This window comes from Alternaria metachromatica, assembly GCF_023757995.1.
Source record: "Alternaria metachromatica strain BMP 0045 chromosome Unknown scaffold_3, whole genome shotgun sequence".
Taxonomy (NCBI): domain Eukaryota; kingdom Fungi; phylum Ascomycota; class Dothideomycetes; order Pleosporales; family Pleosporaceae; genus Alternaria; species Alternaria metachromatica.
Window position 1 is genome coordinate 1,707,543 of NW_026055494.1, and position 19,478 is coordinate 1,727,020.

At 52.2% G+C, this 19,478-nt stretch overlaps 7 protein-coding genes across 7 annotated transcripts; 4 read left to right on the top strand and 3 right to left on the bottom strand.

Annotated features, from left to right (window-relative positions):
* Positions 1–582: 582 nt before the first annotated feature.
* Positions 583–2,742, bottom strand: J4E83_002204 (uncharacterized protein; the record flags this gene model as incomplete). Its single annotated transcript, XM_049329154.1, has 1 exon — positions 583–2,742. The coding sequence occupies one exon, from the start codon at positions 2,740–2,742 to the stop codon at positions 583–585; it is 2,160 nt and encodes a 719-aa protein (XP_049192126.1).
* Positions 2,743–5,408: 2,666 nt separating this feature from the next.
* Positions 5,409–6,539, top strand: J4E83_002205 (uncharacterized protein; the record flags this gene model as incomplete). Its single annotated transcript, XM_049329155.1, has 1 exon — positions 5,409–6,539. The coding sequence occupies one exon, from the start codon at positions 5,409–5,411 to the stop codon at positions 6,537–6,539; it is 1,131 nt and encodes a 376-aa protein (XP_049192127.1).
* Positions 6,540–7,016: 477 nt separating this feature from the next.
* J4E83_002206 (uncharacterized protein) lies at positions 7,017–8,073 on the top strand (the record flags this gene model as incomplete). The annotated part of the gene is made up of 3 exons (XM_049329156.1): positions 7,017–7,610; positions 7,653–7,945; positions 8,046–8,073. 3 exons carry the CDS (start codon positions 7,017–7,019, stop codon positions 8,071–8,073), a joined length of 915 nt encoding a protein of 304 aa, XP_049192128.1.
* Positions 8,074–10,159: 2,086 nt separating this feature from the next.
* On the top strand, positions 10,160–11,997 carry J4E83_002207 (uncharacterized protein; the record flags this gene model as incomplete). Its single annotated transcript, XM_049329157.1, has 5 exons — positions 10,160–10,207; positions 10,259–10,667; positions 10,730–11,246; positions 11,301–11,406; positions 11,461–11,997. 5 exons carry the CDS (start codon positions 10,160–10,162, stop codon positions 11,995–11,997), a joined length of 1,617 nt encoding a protein of 538 aa, XP_049192129.1.
* A 219-nt stretch (positions 11,998–12,216) lies between these two features.
* On the bottom strand, positions 12,217–14,139 carry J4E83_002208 (uncharacterized protein; the record flags this gene model as incomplete). Its single annotated transcript, XM_049329158.1, has 1 exon — positions 12,217–14,139. One exon carries the CDS (start codon positions 14,137–14,139, stop codon positions 12,217–12,219), a length of 1,923 nt encoding a protein of 640 aa, XP_049192130.1.
* A 662-nt stretch (positions 14,140–14,801) lies between these two features.
* Positions 14,802–16,490, bottom strand: J4E83_002209 (uncharacterized protein; the record flags this gene model as incomplete). The annotated part of the gene is made up of 2 exons (XM_049329159.1): positions 14,802–15,961; positions 16,013–16,490. 2 exons carry the CDS (start codon positions 16,488–16,490, stop codon positions 14,802–14,804), a joined length of 1,638 nt encoding a protein of 545 aa, XP_049192131.1.
* A 612-nt stretch (positions 16,491–17,102) lies between these two features.
* On the top strand, positions 17,103–18,052 carry J4E83_002210 (uncharacterized protein; the record flags this gene model as incomplete). The annotated part of the gene is made up of 2 exons (XM_049329160.1): positions 17,103–17,175; positions 17,226–18,052. 2 exons carry the CDS (start codon positions 17,103–17,105, stop codon positions 18,050–18,052), a joined length of 900 nt encoding a protein of 299 aa, XP_049192132.1.
* Positions 18,053–19,478: the final 1,426 nt, after the last annotated feature.

A 19,478-nucleotide genomic window follows, 5' to 3' on the forward strand; every position in this document is an offset into this window, starting at 1 on the left:
CCCGAGTGCACGCGCATCTGGCTGAGGTATCAAAGCACATCACGGTACCTCAACAAGGTCATGTTCTGAGACTGGGGTATACTTGTATAACCCCGCGGTCACGTGAAAAACTTGATATGGAAGGGGGATGTTGACTAGACATAGTGCTCTGTTGTGCATTCGGATGATTGGGTCACAGACACTTAGACGTATCTTAGTGAGTTGATGGCGCTCTAGTGTACTTTGGGACGGTAGTTGGAGGCATGAACAGGTATTCTTGATTGACGGCAATGTTCTGGTGCGCTTTCGGATGGCTTAATCAGCAGCGATAGTGTATACATACATACTAAAACATCCAAATACACGGCATACCCAGGGAGATACAAACGCGCTACACCTTGGAGATAGCTGGCTAATATGGAGGCCGGGAGGTATTCAGTGCTCATAGTATCTACAGAGTGATAGTCGCGAAGGCACTGAATAGCACAGAGTACCGTAAAGACATCGAGAATGAGAAGAGTTTTATCATTGAATGCCTCTTCGCTATGGCATCTACGTACAGGTATGGCTATGAAAACAGTTGAGGTACCCCACGCCCCACCCTCATCTCTCGAAGTAATCGTATACGAAACCCGTTTTGGTGGGCACAAAGTGTTCGAAAGAACACGAGATGACATCGCCGAACGTCTCCATGTCGCGCTTCAGCGCCTTGTCACTTATCGTCTCATGCAACTCGGGGTTGCTCCGGACGCGAAGGTGGCAAGTCTCCGCGCCCATGTCATCCTTGTGTTCCAGACTCCTCAAAGCAACGGTGAAGAAGTCAATGCTCAGACCACATTCGGAGAGGTGCTTGATGACTTGGCGCGTGATGCTCTCGAGCGGCGAGACATCGTAATACAAATATCGTTCATCACCCCTGGCGACGAGTTGGAGATACTTGAGGTGGGGGTAGGCTCGAAGAACATTCGCGAGGCCCTTCAGTTGTGCCTTCATGTGGGCGTCGAGGTTGTTATCTATCACGGCAATCTCGATGAGAGGGCATGCGATGGCGAGGTCCGTGAGGTAAGGGCAAACTATTCCGATGTATGACAGATCGTCGTGGCTCATCTCAGAGCGGAGGCTTTGCGTCAGCGCCAAGCTACGAATGGTATAGTTGACGGGACCGAAAAGGCGAGCCAGCGGAAACCGACCATACTCTGTGACCCAGACGGAAGACTGGCCTTGAGGAGGTTGTACGTTGCTCACTGCCACCACTTCGTCCTGACGGGCGTTTGGCGCAGACTTGTCGTCGGCAAAGTCATCTTTGGGATCGTCCAAATAGTCGTTGAGGATGCCAGGTAGGCCTGCATACGGACTTGAGACCTTGACGACTGGTGGAGTTGTATACCCGAGTGACAGACTACGCAAGTTGCTGGAAGAGCGAACAAGCTGTACAATGGCTTCTTCCTCGTCGGTAGTGATGTGCTGGTCGTGAACAGAGAAGAGGAAGGTCTCCACGTCGGCGGATTGCTTGCGTAGACCGTGCAAGAACTCGGCGTTGCCCATACATCCGTTGATCTTAAGAAGCTTAAGGGAACTGAATGAGAACGTCGCGGGTACATCATCTGGCTCCGAAGAGAGCAATCCTTTGCCGTATGTGGTGCAGTCGATGTAGCTTAAACGTAGCTCCTGTAAGGCAATAGTCCTCGACCAACCCATACCGGCAACAATGGGTCCAAGCGGCAGTGCGGGACGAGGCGCAATAGGAGGCTCAGCAAAGATACTAAAGCCATGTACTTTATATCCGTTGGTTTCCGCGACTAAGGAGCGCCAGAGGCCGACAGGGGCATTCCAGTGACTCAGCACATCCAGCCTTTCCGAGTGATGGCCTGGAGCGTTGATAGGCGCAATCCGCTTCCTCTTCAGAGCGACATGCATGTTGAACGGGCCTGTTTGCTGGAGTATATGTGCCTCGTGGTACTTGTCATCGAGTGCTAAACCGTCGGGGGTAGCGATCTTGTTGTGGTAGTTGATGTGCTCCAGCTGTTTCGCGGTCTTGGGCTTCAGTAGAGTCCAGGGGCTCGTTAGGTTTTCGGTTGCTGCTGCGTTATCGTGCATTTTCGAGATGTTGGTGATGTCGCCGTCGTACCATGTTGGAACAACGATGACTTCTAGCGAGGGAGAACTGGAACTGAAGAATTGCTTGAGAGCTGGCAGGGCCTCCAAGCCGATAGTGGACTCCATTGTGAACGATGCGATGCGTAAATTAGCATCGGTTCGTGGAAACTTGTGGAGTATTGGCTCAAGCCCAACCTTCGATGTAGTCGCGAAGGTGTCGAAGAGTACGCTTTTGATGAGGCTGAAGTTGTGTACGGTAGAGCCTTCGATGAGGTATTTCAACTGGGGTAGACTCTCGGGGTCAAGGCAGAATTCCATCTCGTGGTAGAGAGCACTGAGGAAGTAGTCCGCCATATCATGTGTACCAGCGGGGATACCATCACGCTGCTTGAGAACGGATGCGCACACGAAGCGCTCCATTAGGTCACATTTGGTGAGCTGGATAACGTTAGCTCGTGTTGTATGAAAGAAGCGCAGTGAACTTACGTTGGCGGTAATCATGTCCTTCAGCTCTACCGGAAGACGCCAAAATCGCGCCTCGGCGAGGCGGGACAGTTGCTGAGAGTATTTTGGCTTCTTGGAGGCGGGCTCAGAGGCAGTGAAATGGAATACAGGCGACTCATCAGCGACGTATTTGCGCTTGGAGTCGCGCGCGAGTTCGTCCATGTTGAGTTGTGAGTAAGGTCGAGTCGCGGAGAAAAGACCTGGCAGGATTGTATAGAAGGTAGAAATTTGGGCGAGCTTGGTGGCCTCCGTTTGCTCTTCGAGCACGTGGAGAGTCGAACGGCGGTGACTGAGCGCTGTCCTTCCTCGAAGCCTGCTGATTGGTCGACTACAGACCGCGTCTACTTTGAGACTTGCCCTTGGGATATGGCTCACTGCGATCGCTGTAGGAAACAACATACAGGCAGTGCCTCGACACAGGATAACCTGCTAGCGACAACTGACAGCATTCAAGTCACATCCGAGCTACCTTTCCAGGTGCAATTCCATCATCGTCTTCATCTTCACCTTCACCTTCACCTACGATTACATCATCTACGAGCCACGTGATGTGGTACGTGGAGGCCTAGTGCCTTGGCAGCAGAACCAGTATCTATTGCCTCGCTCTGACCACAGTTCCCTTTCTCTTCTACAACCACTTCTCTTCTTTTATTCTTATAACAAACGCTGTAGTCTGCGCTTCCGTGGAATGCTAGGCATACAGATAGCGGAACCCCCGTTAGTCAGAGATCACCTAGGGCAACATGTCCTCGAATCTGTCAGACAACAGCGTTTGCACCTCAGCGGTCAATCAGAATAAGATCTCCTTATAAGCTTGTGTTCGTACCAGCTTCTTCTTCCATCTTTATCGCCTCGGCCGCCTTCAAGATCTTGTACATGCCTACGGGCTCAATCCTACATGGTATTCGACAACTGGGCTCCGTTGGGCGAACGCGACCTCTCGCATCCCAGACATTACCCTAACTCAGAGCCTTGCTTGTGCAATTTGCCGCGAGTTAGTACCTCCACCGCTTGACCCTTGGAGTCTATATCAACACAAACTAGCATGTGTTCGATGAATCGATCGGGGCTAGTCTACGCGTCGGGAATGGCGGCGTAATGGATTGGCGATGATGAGAATAGTCTGAGTCAAGAAGCTACGTTTCCGGGAACAGTGGATTTTTTCGTTGGGTCTTGCGGCTTGCTGCTGGCTTGAAGAAGGAGTGAAACATCCGGCGCGACTGACAATCGGATAGACACAGCTGACACTGCCAGACATGATCAAAGCCGGGCTTACTAGGACAAAATCGGGGTACCTGGTTTCCAGTGTTAGTAAGAGCACCTCATACTGGACAACATAAACATACCTCCACAGCTGGCGCCTATGGAGTCCGCATCATTGCTTGCGGAGTGGTGAGGTTCCATTTCCGATGCAGGTTGAAAGCAGTTTGTGATGTGAGTAGCGATCCTACACGCGTAGAATGCAGACAGAGAAGACAAAAAGACACCACACCCGCGAGGAGACTCTGGAGTGATGCCTGGTCATCATTTCATACGTTTGAGCGCGCAGTCCCGCAGCGCGCAGCGGCGTATCGCAACTGCGCATAACCATTTAATTAGTGCATGTCGCGCGACCGGTCAGCTTGTCCAGAGGGCGCAGCCTTAATCGGACGCCACAAGCCGTCTCCTTTGCTTCACAATACAGTACTGTCGTTCTTGTCCTGGAACGCGTCGCGCCGAGTAGTCGCCATCCGAGTCGGGTTCAAAAGGATTGAGGTTTGAGCCTTGGAAAGGTGCCCGAATGGCAGTGGGGTAGGCAGACAAAGCCGGCGTTCAGGGGCGTCGCATGTGACGTCACACGCAAAATCACCATTGTCATCAGCAAAACAATGTCGCTGAAATCTATGGGCTACACGCTCACAGCGCAACCAAAAATGACGCCGCCTGAAACGCGATCTTAAAGATTTAAATTGCCACACGGCTGCCTTGGATCCAAATTCCGTTCGTTCTTGCGCATACCTGTTCCGATGCCTGCGACGCGTTCCGATTCCGACGCGTCCTTTTCGCGTAATGCAGAAGCTCTTGACGGTATGCATCATTGACCCGCGCGGCGCACCATACCGACACCATCAGGAACAACACAATCTTGACAGTGTACTCACCGGGGACATCAAGTGTTCCAAATACCGGAGCTGCTCGACGTCATCCCCCGGTTTGCGGGACCCGAAGTACAAGTCTCTGCATGGAACGTGTCGCGAACCTGGCGGCGTTCTTCCAAGCCCGTCATCAGCAGCAACAGGCAATCGTACTGGCAGACCTACCCACCGAAAGATCCAGTAAAGTATGGCCTCCTCGTCTCTACCACTGATGAAGCAAGGTGCGATCCAATTAGGAACGAGCTCGATAAGTTCGACCAAACAGCTACTCGTCTGGAAAAGCGGGTTGAAAGTGGCCATACTAGATTCATTCCGACTCACTACCTGTCCGGTTAAGAGCGATGCTGTCATACCTCCCTGCTCGATACACATAGTGCGCAAAGCTTGCGGCCACTTGTGCATTACAGCTTAAAGATATGCGGGCATATTCTGGCCAATTATGCCTGTGGTACTCACGTAGTACCCTTTTCGGTCACGAATTCCCGACTGCTCAGATGATTTCATTGTAAGGGCACGATGCGGTTTACCGTCGCCATCGACGTCATCACACCTAAAATGCACGCTGTCAGGAAACCATGTCAACACCATGTTCGACATCAATCTCGTTCTTAGACTCCTGACGGTACATTCCACGGGCTCAAGTTTAAAATCCCAACAACCGTCGAGAAGCAACGCAACATCGCCACCGCATTCATGGCTACTCTCGGGGATATGAGGAAGCAGTTGTCCGATATTGTAGCCAATGTCAAAACGAAAGGCTATCAGATAGAGGACGCCATCCCGGACGTCTTACGCGATCAATTCAAGGAGTTGAGCGAACTCAAAGCAGCGCGAGAGTACATTAGGGAGATTCAAGATCGTGAGCAAGACCTGCAAACTCATAACAATACATTGCGAGCGAAAATCAAGGAAAAGGAAGCAGAGGTTGACGACCAACCAGCAGAGTTCAAGGCGCTCAAAGTCGATCTCCAACAGGCGCACCGGCAGATCGAATACTACCGTGAGCTTGCTGAAGATTCGCAACGGCGTGCACGACGTTACGAGCGCGAGCTTGCTCTCGCTGTCACGGACCAAGCTGCCTCCGATGAAATTATCGCCAGAGCTGACCGTTTGCAAAAAGAGCTAGAACAACTTCAGTGCACCATTGTGCAACTACAGGCCGAGAACGAACGGGCAGCTGAAACTTTCACCAACCTTCGCGCACACGACGCAGCGATCATAGCAGCCAACGAAGCTAAATTTGCAAAGATACTGTCTCATACGTCTGAAGTCGAGAATGAAAGCGAGCAATTTAGCGAAACGTTCACTACGCTCATTCACGACTTAGAGTCTGAGGTTTTATCTGCTTCCGCCTCCCTTAACGATAAGGCTGCTCTGGTACAGAAAACAGAGACGCTGTATAACGCCATCGTTAGTGAGGCAGCACCTTTAGATCGGTTCTTCTCTCGCGCATTCAGGATATTGAACATCTACCAAATTCTTTTCCGGTCGCTTTCCGATCCAGCCCACTCCAGCACTTCAAGTTTGCCCCTTGAGCTAGATCCGCTCATGGAAGGAGCCAGCCAGGACTTGTATGTCTACGAGCAGGTGCATCGGACGATGTGCGAGGACCATGGTCTTGCTGGAGAGCGAGCTCGTACACATCTCAATGGTATTTCGAAAAGCGCGAACGAGATGATGCAAAGCTTCAATTCCATCAAAGCTGACGTAGCAATGTTTTTGACTCGTCTGAAGAAAGAGCCAGGCAGTTGGGTGGCTATGAGGGCGAAATCTGGTGGGTCTAGTAAGAAGAAGGGGATAGGAAAGTGGTTTTCCATGGGCTAAGGCTCTATAGACGCACGTTTAACGTCACCTAGTGAACTTTGGGCGATTTCGTAGTCATTTCATGTATTCCACTCCCTTTACCATCGTGCGCACAACTACAACAAGTATCAGTATCACTTTTTGCCCTTTTCAAGATCAATTAAACCGGTCTTGGCCTTCTCTGATTCCCGAAATTATGACGGCAGGCATTGTGCACCTACAGCATGTGAAGTTATGATCTTGGAAGATGCAAGCTCAACACCTTGCGAACATCGCAAGAACATGCCTTGACTAGAATCATCTAGATGGGACGCGCTATGAGTATCGAGGTTGTAAGTAGTCATCCCGTCCCGCTGAGTAGTAGCTAGGTACATCGACAATGCGCGCCCGAAACTCACACGTGTGAGTACATACCGTCTAGTGAATGTCTACAACAGGCAGGTACATTTAGCGTTGTAGATCTCTTCTATCTTAAGATCACCTCAGCTTTACTCAACTATGGTTCTCGATGCTGTTGCAACGTCCGAAAGCGCTTTGTTGCGTGCTCTGGAGAGGTTGAAGGCCACTGCAGGTCCTGGAACAGTTCATCCTTCGTCCGACTCACTTGTTAAAGGCGAGACAGATGACAGCGAAGATGAGTATCAGCCGGGTCAACAAGAGTCGGAACAAGATCAAGCAGACGAAACAAAATTAGTTACATTGAAAAATGCTCACCGTGTCACTCAGCGCGCCATGCTTACCATGGAAAGAGAGGGGAAGCAACGCCATGCAGACGAGCAGGTCGGGTTCATCATCATAAAACGCGACAACAACAAGCCAGATACCTATGGCGAGTCGTCAGAAACATACGGCCCACTGCCGTGGCCGGGGGTCGCCGAAGCATACAACAAAAAGTATGATATGTCTGTCGGTCCAGCGGCGATGGAAAAGCGCGCGCGACAACATCGACCTGCTTGGTTAGCCAAACATCCAGGTTATCCCCTCAAAATAGTGTACGCAAAGAAACCAAAAGCACAAGCCGCTCGGCGCTCGAAGGTTGCCACCCTACACGCTCACGCTCCTTGCGTGCAAGCCTACACCAACAACCAAAAGGTTCGTGGTCCTAATGAGGTCTCTCATACTGACAGACCGCAGATGCGTGCGGATAAGGCCGAAGGTTCCATCTCCAATGAACGCATCGCTGGATGGATGCCTCCAGATGCCATTCGAAATCGAGCAGACGTACATAACTACATAGACGACCTGATGTCGGCACACGTCGAAAAGGTTGTACTAGAGGTACATGACGCACATGACTCACCATCTGAAGTTGTCATCGGCGACCTCGAAGACCTTGGTAGCAGCTCCGTGGTGCTTCAGCAATTAATGGCTGCCGACAGCGAAACGACAGTACAGGTTGAATGCTCATCTATAGAGGTCGTTCAGTGGTACGTACAATGCAGCTCAGCCGGATGTTTGACAAAAGCGCCGGCAGGTTTCCATCGCGGAAACGGCTCACTGATGGACCTGTACTGCTTGGCTGCACAGCTTCAAGATGACCATATGTGTCGGCTGATATTGGCGCGGTGGCGCACTCTTGCAGAAAAGAACGCCGAGATGGATTTAAGTGTCGAGAACATGAACTTGCTCTTCGAAACCACTCGCTATGAGGATCCAGCCCGCGGATTTTGGGTTGGTATCGCCCATAGAGCGGGAATAGCTCCTGAACTTGTTAACATGGGCGTCTGCAATGCGGAATTGATTGCTGCAACCCAAAGCAGAGAACCAGAGGTATCTGATTGAGTTTGATGAGCCTTCTGGGCCGGCATGTCGCCACAACGACGATACCTCTCTAAACCTGAGGGGTTAGGATTGAATACAGGACGAGACCGCTAAAGACGATCCGACCTATTCACAGGTCGATACATAATCTTGGAATAGTCGATGTAGTTCGATGCACCCTAGATATGTTACCATCAATTGTTAGTCTTAATCGCTTTGTTGTAGTCCTATAACGCTTGATTCCAGTCCTCGATGATACCGGATCTAATGCGTCATCTCGTTTTTCGTCGCGCTAAACATGTCCATTTTGACGCAGTGTTTTTGGGCTTGACTCAGAAATCCGCCCGGTGACCTGAACAAGATGTGTTCGGAGCAAAGTCCAAAGATTTCGTAAGGATCTAAAGACAAACGTCAAGCGCTGTGATTAGTATTAGCAATCGACGAGGAGAGAAACGGCCCGCATTACCGATGGCCACAATCTGATGATTAGACCTCCCCTTTTTGTACCTAGGTAGGATCAATACTCACCCACCGCACGCCACACGCCGCACCCTAACCCAGCAGTTGAAATTCATCTCAAGGCAGACTGCAACTCAAGCTAGAATAGCCAAGCCTTCGTAACGTACTCTTCTTCTTTTGCTGGCATGCTAACCAAAGTAGTCCCGGAGTTCATAATATTAGCCTCTCCACACACAGAGCGTATGCCTCTTACCGTAGTAGAGCTTTCGTGAAACCGTTGGTTTAAGGTGTTGTTGACCTGACCGAAGCTGGCACGGAGACAGGCTCTCCGTAGCGCCTGTCCGCATTGGTCGTAACCTCGGGAACGCCACAGTAGCGCCGTCGCTTACGGCTGGGCAACCGAGTGATGGGGGCTCCTCCGTTGCACCACGACATCCTCACCCCATCACTCGTCCACAACGCGCCAATGTGCATACACCTAGCTCCCATCTAATCGAATTTTGCTTGAGACCCCTGGCATGCAACGAGGCGCTTCCAGCCGACTGTCATGCAGAATCAAGCGTCAGCAACCGCCCTAGGCCATGTGCTGTGCCATGCGCTTGCGCTCGCGCCAATCCTCGACATCGGAGCTCATTCGCGGATAAAACCGCTACTATCAAGACAAGCCTTTCTATCACCTGGGGTCACCTCCTGCGTCAGTCTCCAATGCCTCATCCAGCATGATCCTGCTGATAGCTTTGTGCTGAGCTCGCCCAGCGCCGCCGTCGGCACGGGCGATCTACATTCCAGCTAGTGTTGGCCATTGTCTGCTGATTTTGAAGGATTGCCCTTCTATTTTCTAGACCAAAAGCATACGCGGGGATAGGCGATCTGTCCCCAATACTGTTGCGAGTTGGAGTAGCCCTGTCGAGACCGGCGAAATGGGATACCTTCATATGACAAGGATGTGTCCCGGGTTTGTAAGTACCAGGAGATTCCCCGCGTTCTACTGTTTCGCTATCAGGGACCTGGTCGGCGTACTGGGATCGTCTTGGCCTAGTGGCAGCTGTCGTGCAGCAGCCAGCACGATTGCCCACGGTCCACGATTCCGATAGTTATGCCTCTCGATACTACACTTCTTCCAAGTATGTGGCGTATGCGCTTGAACGGGACGGTTGAGGCTTGTTCGAGATGCTGGAGCCGCTTCCCGATTAGGATGCGGGCCAGAGCCTTCCGCGCCCATTTAGCTCGGGAACATATTTCCAGAACTGCGAGTCCGACAGCACGCCGCTGGGATGCAGCATTAGCCGGACATTGCGGGCCATAGCCCGGCAGTCTGGTCTTTGAGGTCCTTCCCTTGTACATATCCGATTTTGTTTAATAGTCCACCCGTTTCCCAGACGTATTCCACACAGCTCATCTGGAGTGTCTCCACCAAAGCAATGTCGGACATCAAAGAGTCTTATGCTACGACGACCTCAGAGAATGGCGTAAGTATCTTGTTCAAACTACGAGCCGTTGACTGTACTTACACCTACCAGGACCACAAAGGTGCTGTGGCTGACATCGCCATCATCTCTGGCTCCGAAGCCATAGCAGAAGCCAAGCTGAAGGAGCCTGTTCAACGTTTCTCCAGCTCTGCTATGCTGCTTTACGTCTGTGCATTTGTGGGATTCTTTTGCTCGACATGCAACGGGTTCGACGGATCCATGTTCAACTCGCTCCTCACCAACAACACCTTCAAGGAGTACTACAACGTCGAGAGTACCGGAGCCTGGGCTGGTATCGTTACTTCCATGTACCAGATCGGTGGTGTTGTTGCCCTTCCCTTTATCGGCCCAGCCTGCGACACTTGGGGTCGTCGCATTGGTATGATGATTGGCGGAGTTCTTGGCTGCACTGGTGTCATCATCCAGTCAACTGCTCCTGCGTCCAACCCTGTCGGCCAATGTAAGCAACGCCCACGTAAGACGTCTCGATGAGATTTATGCTGATTTCGCGTTCCTCCTTAGTCATGGGTGGTCGTTTCCTCCTCGGCTTCGCAGTCCCAATCATGACAACCGCTGGTCCGCTTCATGTCATCGAGACTGCGCACCCAGCTCACCGTGGTATCATCACTGGTCTTTACAATACCTTCTGGTTCGTCGGATCACTTCTCGCTGCCGGTGTCACACGTGGGTCCGCCAATCTCGCCGGCAACCAATCTTGGAGGATTCCCGTCTGGCTTCAGATGCTCTTCCCAGCCTTACTCGTTATACTGCCTCTTCTTCTTCCAGAGAGCCCTCGCTGGCTGTACACCCGCGGCAAACATACCCAGGCTAAGAAGACTCTCGCCAAGTACCATGGTTGCGGCAATGAGGACAGCATCTGGGTTTCCATGCAGATTCGCGAATACGAGGAATACCTAAACATGGACGGAGGAGACAAGCGCTGGTGGGACTACGGCTCTCTCTTCAAGACTCGTCCTGCGCGCTACCGCCTCGCTTGCAATTGCATAGTCGCGATCTTCGGTCAATGGGCAGGCAATGGGTAAGTCTGCTGGACTAGTACAAAAAACGAAGTCACTAATCATGTGTCAAACAGTGCTGTCGACTACTTCATCTCTGGTGTTCTCGAATCTGCAGGCGTCACGGACGAGATCAAGAAGATGAACATCAACTTGGGAAAGAGCTGTATGCAGCTTGCATTCGTAAGTCTTTTCACAAAAACGATACATGTAAGATTACTGATTGCTGGCGCCTAGGCTGTCGTGGGAGCTCTCTGCGTCGACAAACTGGGTCGACGACCCATGCTGATCGGTACTTTTTCGACCGTGACAGTCATTTGGGCCGGAGCCATCGGCGCTGTTTCTTACCAGAACAAGACCGGAAGCATCCCTGCCGGTAATGCCTTCGTAGCATTGGTCTTTCTCTTCAACGCCGTCTTTGCCTTCGGTATTACTCCGCTCCAGGCCCTCTACCCCGTCGAGGTGCTCTCATTCGAGATGCGCGCCAAGGGTATGGCCTTTTCCAACTTGGCGCTTACCACAGCCATGTTGATCAACCAATTCGCCTATCCTATTGCTCTGGAGAAGATTGGCTGGAAGCTGTATATCGTCTTCGCCTGTTGGTGCCCGGTTCAGGCTTTCGTCGTCTGGCTCTTCATTCCGGAGACCAAAAACCGCACGCTCGAGGAGATTGATGACATCTTCAACGCGCCCAACCCGAGGAACGCTTCTCTTATCAAGAAGAGGCTCGCCACCGACGCGCAAGGCAACGTTCTTGAGGTCGAGAAGCTGTAAGCTTCTCATCAGCAAATGGTGTACATGTCGCGCTCTCCAGTGTACATGCACATGTTGTTACTGCTCTAGTAGTTAAATTTGCAATGTTTATTAATCAGATTGATGTATCTACCACTCTCTGCGAAATTGCTCATCTTCAGAAGCTTTGTGAATAAGCATAACGATCTATAGCAGAACGCATCAAAATGAACAGCTGGAACACCTTTATGTGAAAGACTTTCACTGTCCCTTTGCGGACGGCTCGTGACTGTACATCGACCGCGCGATCTTACTCGCTTCATCCGTGGCAGCCTTCTTCTCATCTTCCCTAGCTTCTCGCGCCTTCTGCATCGCCATCTTCGCCTCGTATAGACGACCTTCCATGTCCAATACCATCTTCTCTGTGTCTAGCATAGATTGTGTCGAGTTGTCATGCTTCAATTTACTGGCATTGCCGGTGCTGGAATACATGATGCTAGTCAGACTGCTTGTTGAGTCAAGTCCCTTGGAAAGACGGATCAGCGCTTTTGGGGACGATGAAGCATATAGAGCATCGATGTTATGGGTAGCTGAATGGACGCGATGGGCGGTGTAGCAAGTTTCCGAGCTTGCTGCATGATGGTGATATCGCCTGCAAAACTCGTCTCGCGCAGTCGTTGCGTCAAGATGGTTTTCTTCCGGTTTAGACAGTATACGCTGTACGTCTTTTGACAGAGCCGGAAACCATTCGGCACTTTTCACCTCTTCGCCCAATGCGTAGAGCAAGTCTGCGAGAAATCTCCATACCGGCGTGCTTGCTGACATCTCGGCTAGCAGTACCATGAAGTCTCTCTCGAAGTCCTTAGCCGTCACGCGAGCCAGCGTATTGTCCACGGGTGGCAGTCTACTTCCAACGAACACCTGCCGCCCAGCAATATTGACGTAGCCATCGACAGGCTTACCCATGTCTGCAAAGATGTCTTCACACCTAGCTTCCTCAGCAAACAGGAAGTGCAGTCGATCAACCACCATATCAACGATCCAGTACACTTCCATCCACTGCGCGAAAAGCAAAAGATCAAGGAGTGCGTCTACAGTCCAGATGATCTTCTCCACACGTATCGCGCCATAGCGATCGTACACGCCTGAAACAGATTTCCTCTCTGACCAGAGATAGTGTGTGGGCAGCTCATTTGCGCGTTCCGGCGAGATGAGCTGGATGAAGATGTTCACTGTTCGTATAGTGATGTAATCTGGTACGGTGATGACGGTATTTCTGGGATCTCCTGCTGCTGTTCGAGCGTAGAACGGAGAAATGGAAATCAGAGTGTTTGCATCGACGTATTGTGCATCCTCAGTTGCTGGGCTCCCTTCGTCTGGGTCGGAGAAGCGAAATGTGACTCTTTCGTCTGTGCGCTGCTGGAGGTGGAATTTCGCGCGGGTATTAGGCAGGATGTAATTTTCTTCCACGGTAGAGGGGTTGAAGAAACCTGGCGGGAGAGTGGTAATTTTGGAAGTAGAGGAATGTTCACGACGGGTCGGCGGGCTGGATGATACAGGCGTCGGGAGCTTGTGAGCTGGTAGTGTCGCGACGTGGGTTTCCAGATGTTGAGTGGCAGATTCTCCTTGCGGTTCCGCGGTCTCGCCGCTTGGCATGGCATGCGCATCCTCCTCCTCTGTATCGCTTTCATCGTCATCTCCTTCAGAGTTGACCATGTCTGAGCCTTGAGACTTTTCCTCTGCCCCAGTTTCTACTCGAGGAACTGGGTAAATGCACACCCCGACATACTCCGGGTTGTTCTTCAAAAACAACTTCCTCGCGGCTCCACATCGCTTACTCAACGTGTTATAGGCCAGTGGCTTCTTCAACTCGTGGTCGAATCGTGCGTTAAACTCTTCGGCCAGGACATGCCAGTCTTTTGGCCCAGTCGCGCCGGGAATCAGATTGTCGCGGCAGTGCAGGATGAAGAGATCTTGTTCGGATATCGGTTGATCGCGCGTGAGCCAGGGCCGTGTCTGTAGGACAGAGGGAGCACTCGTGGTTTTAGCATCCGTATTACCGGCGATGTTGGTAGGTTGTCTTCGCGGCTCCTTCGTCGCTGCTACTCTTGCGACTTTGGGACGCTTTGAATCAGAAGCAATAACGTCATTCGTCAAGTCGGAGGCCTTGCGTTTTGATGTCATGTTGGTGGTAGGCTTTGAAAATTTGGTCTTTCGGTAGTAAGGTTGGTGGCAAATGTGAGTTGAGAAGAATCCTTGTAGGTTGAAGTATTCAGGTGAGTGCTATGGTACTAAGGAAGTATATTTTTATGGGCATTGGGGGAAGAGTGAAGTATTAATTGGACGTAGACAACTACGACTGCTCGAAGCGTGGAGAAGGTGAGTGATGAGTGCCTTGGTAATGGCGATTCTCGGATGCCCTTACCAAGTGAAAGGTTTGGACATGACATCGATAAGGACGCATGTGAAGGGTACCTGGGAATTACGTCAGAGCGGAACAAGTGAACCGAAAATTTCATCGCGTACCAATATCCTTTCTACTTTCACTCCTATGCCACCAGTGCTACTATCATTTGCAATATTGAAAGGCCACAGTTGACGAAGTTGAATATAATCGTGGGTAGCGGCAATGCGCACTTGAAAATGTTGGATTTATATAAAAAAGACACTGATGAGATGAGCACGGCGGATGATAGTTGGATGTGATCATTTATTTATATTGGTTCCTGATAACACGAAGCAAATAAAGCCCGTATGATACAAGCAACGAACGGGAATCCTTCCAATCATAACGAATCGGTTTCCTACATGACAATCTCAACCAAGCTAATCTACATGGAAAGTATCTACGACTCCCAGAAGTCACCAGACAACCACCTGTTGAGCATCTCAAGCGACGCCTCAGGCTGGTCGTAAGGAACCATGTGGCCACCAGCGTGGAGCTTCATGAAGGTGAAGTTGCCACTGGACTTGACCTGGCCAACAGTCTTGCCGTCGCCGTCGATCTTGAAGTCCTCCATCTCGGCCTTCTTGAAGCCCTTGGCACCGGGCCACTCAAGCGCCTCAGTCCAAGCCTTGTTACCTAGCCAGTTGCAGATGTAGTCGGCGTCACCAGCGTAGATGAGGACGGGAATCTTCTCGAGGATGCCGGGAACGACGCGGTGGAAGGGCTTCATCCAGTCACCCTGGAGGAGGAAGTTGCGGTTGATGTCGAAGTTGCAAGACTCGTAGTTGGAGACCTCAGCGCCGACGGCCTTCATGACCTCCTTCTTGTTGAGGTAGCCCTGTATCCAGTCAAGCTCGTCGTAGCAGAGAGAGTTGCTGCCGCAAGGCTTGCGGACATCGTAGACATTTTGACCGGTGCGTTGGTAAGGACCGATCATAGCGTTGTTACAGTAGATCGAGGCAGGCACGCAGGACCAGACGGACTCGGAGTTGTAGCAGTTCTCAATGAGGCTGGCGCAACGGGGGTAGGCGTTGTCCATGGACTGGCACTGAGACTCATCAAGGACAGCGGGCCAGCCACCCTCACCGCAGGCCATGGGGCGGTAGTACTCGTACTGAGTAAGGCCATCAGTCAGACCGTTACCGATGAGGACAGACTGGAGGTTGATGTTGCGGTTCTTGTGGGACAGGATCTCGGAGGCGAAGACGGGGATGTAGTGACCGGCGTACGACTCTCCCGAGATGTGGAAGCTCTGGTGAGAGTACTCGGGGAACTGCTTGAAGAAGAGGGTGAGCAGGGCGTAGATGTCCTTGCCTGCAGCGACAGTGTTGCTGACTGAGCCGCTCGAGTATGAGTATCCGACGTTAACGGGCTGGTCAAGGAAGATGACGGAGGCGTTGGCGTTCCACGAGTAGGGGTTGTGCTTGACCTTCTGGTCCTTGGTGATGGAAGCAGGGCCGAGCTCCATGAACAGACCAGTCAGCGAGGAGCAGCCAGGTCCGCCATTGAGCCAGAGCACTACGGGGTCGTTCTTGGGGTCGTTGCGCGACTCGAAGAACCCTGGGATACGTTAGACACAGGTGTGTTTGTGGTGGTCATGCAGGTACTCACAGTAGAAGAGGTGCTTGTCCTCCTCGTCGTCATCAAGGTAACCAGAGTACTGCTTGACCTTGTCGACGCCGAGGACGCTGGGGTCGACCTTCTTGGCCCTCAAGCTGTACTGCTCGAGCTTGCCGTCGATCTCGCGCTCCTTCTCGCCGTTCTCGTTCTCGACCCAGACGCTCTGGATGTCGGCGCCCTTGACGATGTGGTCCCACTCGCTGTCGGCCTTGCGCGTGTGCGGCTTGGGCTCAGAGAAGAAGGCAGCCTTCTCAAAGCTCTCGGGGAACATCATGGCGACCTCGTCCCAGACGGCGCGAGCCTCGCCGGTGAGCGACTTGAGGCTCTCCTCGAGGTTCTGGAGAGGCTTGGTCCATGAGGACTCCTTGAGCTCGCTGAACGAGTCGGGGAACTTCAGGACTTGTTGCTGCTGGGTTCCAACAGCGGCCGAAGCAGCTCCAACGAGGAGCGCCGAGGCAGCGACCTTCATGATGGCGGTGCTGAGCTTCCGGAGCTCTAGCGGTAAATGAAGTAGATAAGAAGCGTGCCTCTACGTTTTAATGAAGAAGCAGGCGATGAGTGATGGGGGAGGAAGGATGGATGGAGGAGAGATGGGATGGGTGGAGTTAAGTCGAGCTATGGATAGCTCGTGTGGAGGAGGCGCGGCTTGTCCAGGCAACGGAGCATGACGCATCCCGACAGCTTATCAGAGTGGCTGGAGTCCAAGCTCCCCGGGGCCAGCATCACATGCCCGGCTTAGCGTTTCACGATAGCGTTGATCGGCGCCTGTGGCAGGACACCAGACGGCCGGGGACTTGGATCATAGACATCATTACGCCAGTCGCCTCATTTCAGGCACCTTGAGATGGAAGCCGTGGCGAGATGCTGCTTCCGGGCTCTCTCTGCGGACCGGGAAGCTAGAGCCGGACCTGCATGCATGTGGTCTGTATTGGGTTTAGCGCGCGTGGGATCGTAGTGAGTGAACCTGCGCATGTCATCGGCGGCAGACCCCACCAAAATGGAATGCAACTTTTGCAACTTGCGCCAAACACCTGCACTTCAGTCAACACTATACCCATATCGACCCCCATAATCCGCCAAAATGCCTGTCGGAGTGTTCCAGCCGTCAAACCAGATCAGACTCACCAACGTCTCGCTGGTGCGCATGAAGAAGGGTGCGCAAACCCCACCCATGTCTACGTCTCTGTACACTAACGACCCGCAGGCAAGAAGCGCTTCGAAATCGCATGCTACAAGAACAAGGTCCTCGAATGGCGCAATAAAATCGAGAAGGATATCTCCAACGTCCTGCAAATCGAGAACGTCTTCCTCAACGTATCCAAAGGCCAAGTCGCGCCCAAAGCCGATCTCGAGAAAGCCTTCCCCAAGAAGTCGCTCGAAGAAATCATCACCGACATATTAGACCATGGAGAGTTGCAAGTTGGCGAGAAGGAGCGCAATGCCGAGTTGGAGAGAACAAGAAATGAAGTCATCGATATCGTGGCGGGAAAACTTGTGGACCCCAAGACGAAGCGCGTCTACACCACAGGCATGATCGAGAAGGCGCTGGATCAACTGAGCTCGGCAGCGGCGACGCAACAGGGAGACAAGGGCGAGAGCAAGGAAGATGGTGAGGACAAAGCCAAAGCGAAGGAACTGCCCAAGTGGACCGGCATCGTTACGAACAAGTCAGCCAAGTCGCAGGCGTTATTCGCCATGAAGGCACTCATCGCCCACCAGCCGATACCTGTCGCCCGCATGCAGATGAAACTGCGCGTCACCTGTCCCACGTCCGTCCTCAAGCAATCCATAAAGACTGCGCCCAAGGCGCCAGCGGGCACTGAAGAGAAGGGAACTACCGGTACTGTTAAGGATGCGATATTGGCCTTCATGGAGAAGATCGAGAGTCAAGACACAATAGGCGCCGAGTGGGAGGCAGTGGGTCTCGTTGAGCCTGGAGCCTTCAAGGGTTTGAACGAGTTGATTGAGGGCCAAACAAAAGGAAGGGGCAATGTCGAGGTTCTCGAAATGGCTGTTGGTGCCGACGACTGAGTGGTGACACGTCTTGCCAGCACGCGTCGCGCAGCATGCTCGTCCTCACGTGCTGTTGTATAAGGACAGGAACGCCTGTGCAAAAGGCGCTTCCATACACCCGCGAGGGGTAAGCACTCTGTTCTATGGACTGCAAGGAACAGGGCGACTGCAGTCCTCCTGCACGTCTTTCCAAGTCCACGAAATGCCGCTTCGGGCTACACCACCAGGGGAAATGCGCTATACGCTTCCATCCGCCGGAGCGTCAGAGTCAGAGACGAATGCAAATCATCATAGATCTCGCCGTAGGCACTGCACTATGATATGTAGTAGAGCAAGTTCATGGGTAGCGGCTTGTGGTTTCCAATGCATACGACTGTTATCCCAGTACCTATTCCATGCAAATCGTAAGCCTCACAAGACGCACCACGACTTCGCTTCTCATTCGCTGTGTCGTCATGTCTTCCCAAACTTCCCCTCTTCAGACTGCTATCTGCAATGGTCCCGATGCATCGTCGCTGAGCCACTCGCTGCGGGACAGCTGTTCGAGAGCTGCATGATCTTGCATCCTCCCGCATGCAAATTTGCGTGGGGCAGTCAAGCCCGGGTACCGGGCCTCATGAACCTGAGCAGGTTAATTAGATCCCTTCACAGTATACCGACCGGATACTTGGTAAGATCTAGTTTTATCACCTTTTGTATCACTAAGAAGAACTAATTGCGAATATGCGGAACAGTTTTGCTTCATGATTGTAGTTTTACATTTCATGTATGCTAATCGTGAGTTCGTAAATATGTCATCGTTAAGTTGTGCTTCGTGCTTCCTCGTTATCATCTGAACGACGCACTCGTTTTCGCAGTGCGTTCGTGAATAAGAGTCGTGAGTCGTAATCGTTACCATGCAAATGCCGTACCTGAAACATGCGTTGAGAACGGAGCGCCGGTACACAACAAGTAAGAAATAGCGAAAGTAAAGACCGAGAGGCAATGAAAGCGCTCGCATCCCCGCCGTACACTGCGGTTCATCTCAGATGACATCGAGCGCGCTCAGTGCGTCTCCTCATCCCTGCAGCAACGTTTTCAGTCGCTTGCTCAGTCCCACCAGCGCCGATTGAGCACACGCCCATTGTCACTCAGGATCCCAAGGACATCAGCGCTACTAGTTTGTACGCCCCATACCCGCTCAATTGGATCCGCAATGGCCATCCAGTCCAGTCCCCTGACGTCGTACATGTCTAGTACTACACGAACCAGCCACGGCGAGTACATTGCATAACTTGTATCTTGGTAGAGAAATGGTGAGGTTGGTCCCGGGACGACTGCATTCTCATGGCTCGTCGGTTGTGCGAATTGTAGAGGGTGAGGACGTGGGCGTTGACGACGGGACGAGGACAGTGGTGGGGTGGACAGTTCTATACCGCCTCCAGCCGAGCTGGGAGAACTTGCT